Genomic DNA, 13,826 nt, shown 5'->3' with positions numbered 1-13,826 from the left:
GGCTTATTAGTTGTTATTATAGATGTGCTCTATATCTCAGTAATATTTTATCTAGGTTAAATGACAGGTTTTCAAGCAGGTCAAGTGCCTCTATGCACCTAATTGGTTTAGATATTTCCTTTATTTTCTTCATCTCATATGTCATTATACTGACTTTGAGCAAACCTTAAGCTTGATGCAGACTACTTCATATCAATCGTCCATCTCACATCATAACTGACTAGGATACTTCTTATTATTATCATCTTTTTCTTTCTATATAATAACAATAGTATATTACAATATTTTATTAGTGCATATCACTATACTACTACTGAGCCAATTTAATAGTTAGGATCATCTTACTCAGCAAACAGATAATTTAGAATTCATCCAATCTGTACAAATTTGCTTTTTCTCTGAACAGGTTTGTGCCTACTTTTAGACTGGTCTTCTGTTTGTCTCATCTCAGATCCAACCTTCAGTCACATTCATTCTCTCTGTTGCATGGCGAACCAAGTAGTTTATTATTATATATTTTATATTTTATTTTGTATCCATCAAGGGCTTCGGGTGATCTGCAGTTTCACCCTTTCCCAAGCTGGAGACATTTACCTTTTCACACACTTTCCTTGGCTGAACAATGACACAGCCTTAATGTACCTTATGCATCTCTCTATTTTATTTAAAAGATTTTCGTGTGAATTATTTCCTTTTATTTATTATATACATTCTGGGCATGAACGTCATGCCAGCTATGTTTCATTGTTAATATCAGTTTACAGGTTGTTATCCTTCCTATTATTAGTTTCAATACGTTAAAAATAAGTTCTAATGTAATTTTGTCTTTGTTTATTTTATTTTTGTACTTCTTATATTTATATCTATTTGTTGGGGTCTGTTTCCAACCTTTTTAAACTACTTTAAACTACTTTGATCTCTAGTTTTCACTTAATAAGGGTTTTGTCAGTCACTGCACTGTAGTGTGACCTGATGCTGATTTTACTATTAATATATCTTCTGAGAATTGTACTTCCTGTGGTTTTTTTGTTCAAAACGGTTTTACATACCCCTGTATCACGTAACATCTGCACTGGTTTGCCATTGACATATACTGTCAGCGTAGGTTTGCCTTTTACTTCAGACACTAATTGATAGACATTAAATACTTCTGCGTCACTTTTGTCATTTTCATTTGGCTTTTTCTCATTTAGTCATTCTTTTGAATATTGCCGTTTGTCCGTTTTATGTCTGCAATCTCTGGCGAAATGCCCTTCCTTGCCACAATTCCAGCACGTATTATCTCTTTCTTCACTTCTTTCGCGTAAGTCTGTCTGTCCTACATATCTCTGGCCCTTTCCTCTAAATCCTCCTCTTCCTCTGCCTTTCCTCTCCTCTGTCCCTGTCTGTTACCTTCTAAATCCTCCTGAAAATGCAATAAACTCTGTTTCTGGATCTAATGTGAAAGTACCTGTGCTTGCAGTTTTTTTCATATATTACACGGAGAGCGTGCTCGGCATGTTGCAATGCGTCGGCTAGTGGTCATTCATTGTGACCTAGTGTTTGCCAACATGGGATTTCACTGCAGGTAGCAGGCCATTCAGGAATGCATTTTTTAGCTGCTGTTGGTAAGGACCGTCAGGACCTTCATTATAATCCATTCCTGAATGTTGCCTAAAAACCGGACGCAGGCGATCTAAAAAATCGGACGCTGTTTCATTTTCTTTTTGTTTCACTTCACCAATTTTGCCTCTTTTTGTGACCACGGCCGGAACACGAATATATTTGGGTTATTATCACGTTGTGCCTCTCCACCTTCTTTACCTTCCCCTGTAGGTTGGCCGTATCTGGGGTTTGGTACTGCTATCATGGGAAAAATGCCGGGAGGACCAGATAGATTGACATCACCTCCCATATCTCGTTCGTAGCGATCTTTTCCTATTTTTTCCTGTGGATTTTCACCTAGTGCCATTTTATCTAACATGTTTTGTGCCTCTGCATAAGGACCAGGTTGAAATCTAAACGGATCACATGATAGTTTAAGGGGGGGTCGCAGCAGCGGGAGTGTGGGTTGGCCGTGCAGCAGCGGAAGTGGGGGTTGGCTTCACAGCAGCAGGAGTGGGGGTTGGCTACTTCTGCCTTTTTCATTTTTCCTTTCTTGTTTCTTTTTTTTTTTTCCTCACATTGTCTATCTGCCTCTCGCTTCCATACTTGGAAATATTTAATTCTTACGTGCGTTTTCCTTTTTTCTTTAAATCTTTTGTTTCTCCTACTTGTTTCAGTAATGCTCCTTTAAGTTGTGATAGTGCAGATGGGCTACATTTTCCTTCCCAGGTGGAACATTTGATCTTTTAAGGATTTCTCCATCTTTGCACACTAATTTGTCCGGCGCCTGGACATTTTTTCCTCTAACCACTGTTCGTCAACGGTAAACTTAGTGGGCTGATTACCCATTAAAACAGAACTGCAGAGCCTTCTTGTGTGCGAGCCCCACAAGCAACAGAGATGTGCAAACACAACAACATAAACGAGCAAAATACAAGAATGGCCAACCTGAAACTAATAAATATATGTACAATATATAATAGTGTATGCATTTCTGGATGTGTATACTAAATATTTTCCTACGTGTGTGTGTGTGTGTGTGTGTGTGTGTGTGTGTGTGTGTGTGTGTGTGTGTGTGTATACACATTTTTACAAATTAAATAGTAAAAAAAAAAAAAAAATAATAATAATAATAAAATATATAAAATATACAGAGTTTATTAGACTTAGGAGTGGTTACTGACTACGCCCTTCTACTCCACTCTATTTGGTGGAGCGGTGTCAGTTTTATGAGGCGGAACTCAACTGTTCTCTTTTGTCACCAGTACTTCAGCTACTGACAGGAAATAAAATGACAATAACAATGAGAGTGATTCAGCAGCGTATTGTGCTGTTCAAATCAATTCACTCTCAACACACAGAAAACACAAACATTTACACAGAAATTTACACAGTCGCGCAGACCTTTTCAGCGACCTAAAAATTCCCAATTTAAAATCCTTTCGGCGGATTGGTCCTTAAGCTTTTATTTTGAAAATCCGTGCAGTGGATTAGACTAATTACATCCTTTCGGATAAGACCTAGGTTCGTTTTACGCGAGTGTAAGTGAGTGGTTTCTTTACCTTCCCAAGATTCTCTGGCTATGTTGAAAGTCAGCCACTGGATCCCAGCGTCGTGGACCACTTAATGACACTGGCCAGAACCCGAATTTCACGTCTCTGGACTTTCACTCCGAAGAGGCTGTCGACAGACTTCAGTGCAAGATCTCCACGATGCCAGAATACAGCGGCCGATGCTTCCTATCCGGCTCTGAGGACCAAGAAAATGTGAAGAGAAAGTTGCTAGAAGGCAAAGAAACTCAAACTCAAGATATCTTTTTCATGCATACATGGACGATCCCCCCTCATCGCCCGATCCATCCTGCAGCAATGTGTGCAGGACAGATGTGACAGAGAGGAAAGACCGCCCAGGGCTTTCAGAGCTTTCTTTCTTTATACTTAAGCAAGTTTTCAAGGAAGTAGGAGTGGCATGTTCAGAATATAAAACATTTCCATAAAAGGAGAGACTGTTCGCTTGTCAGCTGAAACAGGAGATAACTTGGTATGTATAGAAATTCAGACATTCCCATAAAAGGAGAGAGAGAGAGAGAGAGAGAGCGACAGCTTGTCTGTTAAAACAGGAGGAAGTGTCGTATGTCACCGCATTCCTCTACACATATGGCTTCAATCTCTCTTCCTGTGTTGGTTCCAATTCACAAGCTCTTCTTCCTTTAAATGAAGCTACAAATAAACATAACACAAACTAAAAAATCTTATATCACCAGTCATGAAGCAATTTTAGTTTACTATCATCATCAGGGAATTGTGCAGCGTTTAAAGCGATCATTGTAGCTGTGATATTCTGGATTAGGCTCTTGAAAAGATCAGGACAGAAGGACGTGGATAGGTGCCTTTATTGAACAGCAGGACATCACACACTAACTTGTTGTTTCTTAGCGGTGCAGAAACTACCCTTTTTTGTTGTTATATATTGGTCAACCAAGAACTAGCCCTGTAACAGGCACTTCTGTATTTTACCACTTGGGGGCAACAATTCACTCTATTACATTCCTCCCCTTTTAGATTTGTAATTGAAATAAGCAACCCTTTAAAGAATGTATTTCACTGCCCCCACCATAAAGAAATATTCTGTGGCCCTTACGAACAATGAATAAATGTAGCCATTACTTCCATTATTAACTCTTCACTTCTAAAATAACTGGCAGTAAATAACTAAAACATAACTCTACATTTTCAAAGATTCAGTCTCTTTGGGGGAACTCTGCGTCTCTCTGGGTATCTGCGTTCCACAGATGGGCTTTGGGTGGTTTCTAGGGTGGATACTGGTGGTTCATCGGTTGTCTGTTTAGGTGGTTCAGGAGGTAAGGGGTGTGATGTTAAAATCCCAGGTGGACTTGGTGGTATCTCTGGAACAACACTGTCCATAATCACTTCTGGCCGTCCCTCTGAAACCGGTGAAAATATAACTGGGGGTTTCTCCACAGTCTGTCTCCATGGTAACAGGTGGTCCACATGTATTGTGCGTGTTCTCTGTCCCTCTTGTATCAGGTAAGTAACACTTCCCATTTTCTTCAGAACTGTTCCCTGAGTCCATTTTGTTTCCCCCCCCCCTGAAGTTTCGGATACCCACAGCGTCTCCCTCCGAAAAAACACGAACAGGTTGGGTTTTGTAATCATGGTGTCGCTTCTGCTCAGACTGTTTCTGTTCAATGTGTCTGCTTAGTTCAGGTTTCAGCAGGCTGAAGCGAGTCCGGATCTGATGTTTCAGGAACAACTCTGCTGGTGTACGACCCGTCACAGTGTGCGGTGTACTGCGATACATGATAAGGAAGTTTGCCAAACGATGACTGAGTGGCAATGTGGCCTTACCATCTGCTTCCAGCACATTTTTCATCAGGGATCGTTTCAGGATTTGTACTGACCTCTCTGCTGCCCCGTTTGATGCAGGATGATAGGCAGGAACAGCTGTGTGTCTGATCCCATTTAACTCCACGGTGTAGCTCCAGACCTTGCTGAGGATTGGATCCTTCATGGTTGCTCTCTCAATGTCTTTAGCTACTATTGGTAGCTCTTCCACATGTGAGAAATAGAAGATACTTCCCTCCTCGGCAATGTTTTCTGGCGTATTCCGAGGTAGACGTGACAATGCATCTGCATTAGCATGTTCAGCTGATCTTCTATATTCAATGTCATAGTTGTATGCCATTAGGATAAGAGCCCAGCGTTGCATTCTTAGTGCAGCGAGTGTTGGGACAGCTGACTTTGGCCCTAGTATAGCCAGCAGTGGCTTATGATCTGTTATGAGGGTGAATTTCCTTCCATACAGATATTTATGGAATTTCTTTACTCCAAAACTTATGGCAAGGGCCTCTTTTTCTATCTGGGCATACTTTTGCTCAGCTTCAGTTAATGTTCTTGATGCAAAAGCCACAGGCCTTTCCTCTCCATTTTCCATGACATGAGAGATGACTGCGCCCAATCCATAAGGTGATGCATTGCAGGCTAACTTCAATGGCAGATTTGTGCTGTAGTGCACCAACACTTTGTTCTGCAGCAGTAGACTTTTTGCATCCCTGAATGCTTTTGCACATTCCATGGTCCAAATCCATTTACGGTAGCATCTTTTCTCAACAGGTTATGCAAAGGCTGAAGAATGGTGGATGGATTTTCCAAAAATCGACTGTAGTAATTTAGAAGACCAAGAAAGGACTTCAGTTCAGTGACGTTTGTTGGTTCTGGTGCATTTGCTATGGCTGCTACCTTTTCCTCTAAAGGATGCAGTCCATCCCTGTCAATACGATGTCCCAGGTACTCCACACTGCTCTGAAGAAAGTGGCACTTGGAAAGCTTCACTCTGACACCATGCTTCTCCAGACGTGTGAGTACTTCCTCCAACCTCTTCAAATGATCCCTTTCAGATGAAGCAGTGATGAGGATGTCATCCAAAAAGCAGGTGACATGCTCCATCCCCTGAAGGATTTGATCCATCACAGACTGGAAAAGAGCCGGAGCACTGGAAACACCATAGCTGAGGCGATTGTACTTATAGAGACCTTTGTGTGTGTTTAAGCATATTTGCACTGCAGAAGACATAATGTGGATTGCACAACACTGGACATTATATTCTTCATTTCCAGTTAATACTTGTACAACTGCTGTTATTGTGTATATATTTATTTATATTTCTTCATACATTCTTATATAGTTCTATATTGTGTATTTTGTTGTACAGTTATTTTATTTTCAACTTTAATTTATATATTTTATCTTATTCTTTCCCAGTTAAATTTACCCTTCATTCTAATTTGTGTTGTACAGTTATTTCCTTTTTAACCTTAATTTATATTTTATTCCTTCCTAGTTAAATTTACCCTTTTTAATTTTTCATATTTATTTCCTATCTTATTCATAGCCTTTTCCTTTTTTTGTTTTCTTTAGGTCACGAGCAGTTGTCCAAGCATTTCACTACATATCATACTGTGTATGACTGTGTACGTGACAAATAAAATTTGAATTTGAAATTTGATGCCCAGATACTTCTCTGATTCTTCATCTAACTGTAGCTGCTGATAGGCATGAGAAAGGTCAAGTTTACTGAAGGATGTTCCTCCAGCTAAAGTAGCAAACAAATCTTCAGTATTTGGAAGTGGATATCTTTCCTCTTCAACACACTGGTTGACACTGACTTTGTAGTCACCACATATCCTAATTGTTTTGTCTGCTTTTGGCACAGTAACAATAGGGGATGCCCACTCACTTTTCTCAACCTTTGAAATAACCTTCACCTTTTCCAATCTGTCCAGCTCCTTTTCCACAGCTTCTTTTAGTGCATAAGGAACTGGGCGAGCTTTACAGAAAATTGGTGCAGTGTTTGGTTTAGTGTGGATTCTAGCTTTAAATCTCTTTATGCAGCCTTGGTCATCCGAAAACACTGCCTGATGGCGCTGAATCACTTCTAGTACTCCTGGCTTTGCTTCTTTCTGCACCAGTACCTTGTGTACTGTGAAAATCTGTTTCCAGTTCAGCTGTAGTTTCTTTAACCAGTTTCGTCCAATCAGAGCTGGTCTGTCTCCCTGAACAACGATCAGTGGTAGGGTGATGTTTTGAGTCCCATACTGTACTGGTAACATAATATATCCACGCACAGCAATGTGTTGGCCTGAGAAGGACTTGAGCTTTAGCCCACTGGCTGGTTTTATAGGGAAATGAGTGAGATGTATCTGATAATACTTGTCTGATACTACCGACACTGCTGATCCTGTATCCAGCAGCATGGTGGTGTTCTTGCTCCCAAGCGCAACATCCACTGTGTATCCCTTCTCACTGGAGGTGATGGAGTACATTGAATAAACTCCAAAAAGTTCAGCTTCATCATTCCTACTTGAGCATTCATCCTCAGTTTCCAAATACTGAGTTTGCTGACTGAATTTTTTATTCCTGCAAGCACGTGCAGTGTGTCCTATTTTTGCACAAACATGACACTTTTCACTCTTAAATTTGCACTCACGTGCTGAATGCTTTCCACCACAACGATAACATGGTTGCTTCATTCCTGTGTCTTTTTTAGGTCCCTTCCAGTTCTTTGGCTTGTTATTGCCCTCTTGCCTGTTCTGTCCTTTCCATCCTTTGTTGGAAAAAATTTGGAGCATTTGTCAAGGCATTTACATGGTGAGGGTCCTGGCGTCCTGAGAACTCCATCGTATTTTTCGAAGCGAGTTCCATGGATACGGCAATCTCACATGCACGTGGAAATGTAAGATCTTTTTCCGATAGTAGCTTGCGCTGCACAGCATCAGAACGCAGCCCACTAACAAAACGATCCCTCAGGGCCTCATCCAAATATTGACCAAAATCACATGTGGCTGACAACTGCCTCAGAGCGACAACATAGTCAGAAACTGCCTCCCCTTCTTTCTGGTTACGTTTCTGAAAACGAAAACGCTCAGCTATCACCACTGGAGTCGGCTTATAATGCGCACTTAACGCTCCAGTCAGTGCTGCATATCCCATGGTACTCGGTACCCTCGGAGACACAAGAGTCTTTAGCAGCCTGTATGTATCTGCTCCGATCACAGAGAGAAACGTGCACACTTTCTTCTCATCGGAAACATCATTTGCCAACATCCATTGCTCCAACCGCTCCAAATATGACTCAAAATCTTCCTTCGATTCATTATACTCTTCAACACGACCCACATGCATCGCCATGTTAGCTCACCAAAAGCTGTTTCGCTGCAGCCGTGAAGAAAACGTCTTGGTTTGTATTTTTCTTTACATGTGAACACAGCCCTTCTACAGCCTCTGTCACGCTGTGGAAATCTTTAGAATCCTTGTCGCCAGTTGTGATATTCTGGATTAGGCTCTTGAAAAGATCAGGACAGAAGGACGTGGATAGGTGCCTTTATTGAACAGCAGGACATCACACACTAACTTGTTGTTTCTTAGCGGTGCAGAAACTACCCTTTTTTGTTGTTATATATTGGTCAACCAAGAACTAGCCCTGTAACAGGCACTTCTGTATTTTACCACTGGGGGGGCAACAATTCACTCTATTACAGTAGCGGTCACTCAGAGAGGCAGCTGTGCTGTGTTTGATGGTTTCTCTTTACAATACTTTGCAAATGCATCCTCAGCCTTCAGCATTCACTTCTGCAGGTATGAGAGCATCGTGGACATCACACGAAGGTGTGGAGTCTAGATAAACAGTCTGACTGGTAAGCCTTGATAGTTTAAAAACTAGTAAAATCACTGCCTGACTTCAGATCGGGAAGTGCTCTGTTGTATTCGGTCTCTGCTTTGGGATCTCTGTGAGATGGCCTAACTCTCTGTGTACCTGCACAGTAAGCTCCCCTGGGTCTCTGGGTTTTCAAGTTCTCTCAAATGTAACCTGCTCAGTGCATGTGCACAGCATCTTTTACCACGGAGATACAAGTTTTCTCACTAAACAGAGTTCAGGCTCCTGCTCACAGGAGGTTTGTTGGACTGCTTACTGAGACTACCCTGCCCTGAGGTGAGGCAGGTGAACTCTGCTCAGTGAAGCTTGTGACAGTGAGGAGGAAGCAGCTGCTTAACATCAAACCAATTAGGAGTTAGAGGAGGGATTAGAGGCAGCAGCTGATCTGCTGATAATGAGCTCAGGAGGCTTTAGGATGACGAGCTGCCGCACGCTCGCATTCACACCTCCATACATCCTGCAGGAAATACTCACTTGGTCTGTGTGAATATTGTGCAGTGTTTGATGGTGGACTCCTCTGCTCCCTCAGTAACATGGACTGTTGGCCCCCTTGCAGCTCAGCATTATGGGCCTGAAACCAGTAGATGTTGTTTTTTCACGAGTAAAGCTCTGAATCTGAGTCTGAACTGCAGCTGCTTCTTATTGAATCCTGACCCTCAGTGTCTGTTTGAATTCTCAGAGTTGCTAAAATGCCTTTCATGCCGGTGAAGTTCAACCTGCAGAAGCGGGTCAAGCTGGCTCAGGGTCTATGGATGCTCTACTGGTTTTCAGTCATCGCAGGGATCCTCATCTTCAGCCTCGGCATCTTCTTCAAGATTGAGCTGCGGAAGAGAAGTGAGATGATGGACAACAACGAGAGCCACCTGGTGCCCAACTTGCTGATCCTGGTGGGATTGCTGGCTTGCGGCCTTAATGCCTTTGGAGGGAAGGTGTGCCATGACTCTCTGGATCCCATCAAGTTCTCCAAATGGAAGCCGATGTTGAAGACATATTTGCTGCTGTGCTGCGGCTTCAACGTGTTGCTGGTACTCGTGTCGCTGCTCTGCTTCCTTATGCAGTTCTCCGTATACCTGACACTGGCCGAGGGCCTGAGTTACGCCATCCGGTTTTACAAGGACACGGACACTCCAGGGCGCTGCTTCATGAAGAGGACGCTGGACATGACGCAGATCGAGTTCCACTGCTGCGGGAACAACAATTTCAGGGATTGGTTTGAGGTTCAGTGGATCAGCAACCGCTACCTGGACATGAGCAACGATGTGGTCAAAGAGTGAGTATCTGAGCGGGGTGGCCGGTCACGTGGAGCCATTATTGAAAAGTTATCGATGTTGTTGGATAATGTATCTGCTGTTTAAGAATTTACACACAGAGCTGGCACCTGATTCTATTAGATGAATCCATAATTATTCTATAGAAATTGTCCATCTGAATATTCCTCTATATTTTAATCAAACTCATCAATTTTTAACAAAGCAGCAGCCTCGGGAAAAGTGTCTCTGGGATCACGACACAAGTCTGATCAGCAGCTCCTCGTTGAACTGAGCACCTCAGATATTTCTAAATTAAATTTCTCAGGTTTTATTCATTAGTTTCTCAGATGAATTAAACATTGGGCTCAGCAGAGGATCAGAGAGGTCTTAAGGAGGTAAAAGTCAACGTTTAGGAGCTTCGTGCGGGGCGTCTCCTCTGAGACTCTAATCTGTCACTTGATCCTTAAACACAGCAAAGCGGACATTAAAGAAACAGCTTCTGATCAGAAATGAACACGTCTGATTGGCTGCAGCTCTGAAATAGTGGCAAACCTGTAACTATTTTGTTTTCTGTTCTAATGTGTTTAAAAGAGATTATTTTTTTCTCTCTAATATAATTGATCCAACTTAAAGCCATACCCACAGCTTGTACCAATTAACAAGTTAAATAACATACTGCATCTGACAAAGTGAAAACTTTACATGTCGCTGTTCTTCATATTTGAACGAAGCAGTCTTATTCTCCATCAGTGTCTCTGCTGAGTTGAATTGTGGGATATAAATTATATTGTATGCTCTTGCCATAAGAAGGTTTCCGATTGACTAAAACGTCTAATGGACTATTTTGTACTCTACTCTACTTTTCTCACTTTGAGTCTAAAACTGCAACGTTTAATGATGATTTTTATCAGATAATTTGATCACATCTGGTAGTACCATCCATAGACAAATTTACCAATATTTTTAACATATTGGTTAAATTTGACATCACCCTCCAAGATAATCTAACAAGTTTAAACGTGACAGGAAAAGGGAGAGTTTATTTTCTTCTTAATGACCTTCCTCCAAAAGGGCAAACCAGTTTTCAGATTTGGAGAGCAGATAAATCATCCAGAGGTGCAGACTGTAGTGAGTTTCACTGTTGTCATGAAACATTTGCGTGGCTTTACTTCCACTTAAATTGAGCGGAAGGCTGCCATAAGAGACATTTCCTCTGCAGCATTCAGTGCCTGGTCCTCAACAGTTTTCCATCACAGTGAATAATCTTATTAAAGCAGAGTGCAGCTGTATGCTGACGGTCCTCTCAGTTATGGCTCTGATGTTCTGCTCAGTTATGCTTCTTCTGAAATTCTTACTTTCCATGCAAACAGCCTTGCCTTGCAAACATAACTGTTATGGAGGCCTTCCTCCACAGTGGCCAGTGAGTGTTTCACCTCCACATGGTTCTTGCTCATAGGGTTGCCCTCTCTGAAAGTTCAGGAACTCAGGAAAATTGGTCGACTTCTTGCCGTATTTTATTGATCTTTGGTTTAGTCTCTGTAGTAACGTATAGTTCCTATTAGCTTACTTTTGTCTTGAGTCACCTGTGCTGCAACCGTTCATTCATTTCAGCATAGATTTAACTAACCCATTTCCAGAGCAATGGGGGGGTTGTCGCTAATCTCTCCTCAGTCCCCAGGCTGGCTTTGTTTGACCTCTGACCTGTGTTTGGCCTGCAGTCGAGTCCTCAGTAACGTGGAGGGGAAGTATCTGATGGACAGCGTCCCATTCAGCTGCTGTAACCCCGGGTCCCCCCGGCCCTGCATCCAGCACCACCTGACCAATAACTCTGCTCATTACGACTATGACCACCGCACAGAGGAGCTCAACATCTGGACCCGGGGCTGCCTTGAGGCCCTCTTCTCCTATTACAGCAGCCTGATGAGCAGCATTGGTGTTTTTGTCCTCTTTGCCATCATCCTGGAGGTAAGACCCCACCCACATTCCACTGCAGCCAATCAGCCAAACAGACATCTCTTTGATTCAGATGTTCAGCTTAGAAAATCTGAAGCTGCAACATAACGACTAAAATTGAATGGAAACAGCTAGCCTGGTCCTGTGACATACTCCATCTGCAAATGTCTGAGAAGCTGTGATGGCGCGTGAGACCCAGAAATAAAAAGCGTTGCTCTACAGTTTATTAGCAGTTTCCAGCTGCTCTTCTGCTCATCTAACATATCAAATCTAGTCTGACAAATTATTTCAATAAGCAGCCAATGAAAGGCTGAAACCTAAGCATATCTTCTGTTGTTTTAATGTCAAACTTGTCAGTGCATCTCAGATTTGTTAGTTTCACTTTATTTACCTTCTGCTCTAATGAAAGCTTCACATTGTACAGGAGAAACCGGGCATGTGGCTGTTCTAAAGCCGGGTGCTTTGTTTGAAAAAGCAATGGAAAAAAAATCAGTGAATGTGTGTTTGGTGCTGTTTTTAACTCATTTGTTCAAAGTGAACAGGCTTAAGTCTTTGACTTTCTCTCTCGGGTGAATCCAGGCTCCAAGTTCTCTTCCTAATCTTGTGATTTAGAACGAGATCATTGCAGCAGCACCCCTGCAGTAAATTCAGCGGAGTGAGCAGGTTAACAGAATAACTGATTGGTGTGGGATTAGCATTAGTACTGATGTTCCTGAGCGGCTGCTGTATCACGACACGGCACACACCATTTAAAAAGGCCGTTTTTGTTTAAATTCTCTGTGCGACTCCAACTGCATCATGAAAACGCACACATTCTCTGCATGACTGTTTCTGTTGTGGCTGTGACTGTGTGATTTCTGTTGTGCTCATACGTGACTCAGGACCTGAGGTGGATCATCTGGTGAAATGTCACATTAAGTGGTGGTCAGGCTCACTGAGGATAAGGAGCTATTTCTGGGGGGTTAATCTGTCCACAGAAACAGCAGGTTGCATTCTGGGAAAATAAGGATGAGGGACACTTCCTGAGAGGGAGAAGTGAGTTGGAATCTGGGTCAAAACAACATGTTTGACCTGAAAGGCTTAAGTTAAAAAAACAACATCCTGAACTCAGTTTTTCCTCACTCCTCAGTTTAAAGGGCGAGCCTCGGGGTTCAGTACCAGGCTCTCTGTAGTTTGCAATTCGGTCTATGATCTTAATAAAGCAGAGTGTGACTGTATGCTCATGATATTGCCATTTGCCACTCGGAGGCTCTCACGCTGTTCTCTGAACAAAGCAAACAATAATGTGTAATTGTCGTTAGGGTGCTGCTAAAGAAAATAAAAGGGCCCAAAATTGTACTGAAGCCTTCTAACAGAAAATTTCACATTTCTTTTGACAGAGTCTGTTAAATGAGCACAAAACAAAACTACTAATACCAACTAAAAATGACCACAAACAACATTCCTGTCACCACAATGTTCTCTGGGGGGACTGTAGGGATTTAAAACTCGGTCAGAACCAGAGATTCACCTTAAAATGATGAGGTCATAAAATATTACATGTACTTGGCTGGATGGGTTTTTCCTGGATTTGCCATAAATGTGAGCTGTGTGTGTCTATGTCAGTCTGTGGACATGGCAGGGCTGAAGTACTTGAGCACAGCGCTTGAGACGATGGCAGAGCCGGAGAACCCCGAGTGTGAGAGTGAGGGCTGGCTGCTCGAGAAGGGCGTCAAGGAGACGTTCAGCGATCTGCTCACCAAATTGAAGACCCTTGGGAGGACCAACCAGGTGGAAGGCGGAGATGCTCCAGAGGCCAACACCTGA

At 42.3% G+C, this 13,826-nt stretch overlaps 1 protein-coding gene across 1 annotated transcript; it reads left to right on the top strand.

The window, feature by feature from the left end:
• Positions 1-9,506: 9,506 nt before the first annotated feature.
• On the top strand, positions 9,507-13,826 carry prph2b (peripherin 2b (retinal degeneration, slow)). Its single transcript, XM_085369617.1, has 3 exons — positions 9,507-10,087; positions 11,786-12,032; positions 13,626-13,826. Exons 1-3 carry the CDS (start codon positions 9,507-9,509, stop codon positions 13,824-13,826), a joined length of 1,029 nt encoding a protein of 342 aa, XP_085225743.1.

This window comes from Diplotaxodon limnothrissa, linkage group LG13 (genome assembly GCF_057381915.1).
Source record: "Diplotaxodon limnothrissa isolate DT_005_m linkage group LG13, D_limnothrissa_male_GT1.1, whole genome shotgun sequence".
NCBI lineage: Eukaryota > Metazoa > Chordata > Actinopteri > Cichliformes > Cichlidae > Diplotaxodon > Diplotaxodon limnothrissa.
Note: the sequence above shows the minus strand (reverse complement) of the source record. Positions and strands in the feature narration are given on the sequence as shown.

What these genes read in the sequence shown, in the direction of transcription:
- prph2b (XM_085369617.1), top strand. Translation starts at nt 9,507, where the DNA reads ATGCCTTTCATGCCGGTGAAGTTCAACCTGCAGAAGCGGGTCAAGCTG. An exon ending in AGCAACGATGTGGTCAAAGA is followed by an intron (nt 10,088 to 11,785) that starts GTGAGTATCTGA and finishes TTTGGCCTGCAG; the next exon opens with TCGAGTCCTCAGTAACGTGG. An exon ending in TCTTTGCCATCATCCTGGAG is followed by an intron (nt 12,033 to 13,625) that starts GTAAGACCCCAC and finishes TGTCTATGTCAG; the next exon opens with TCTGTGGACATGGCAGGGCT.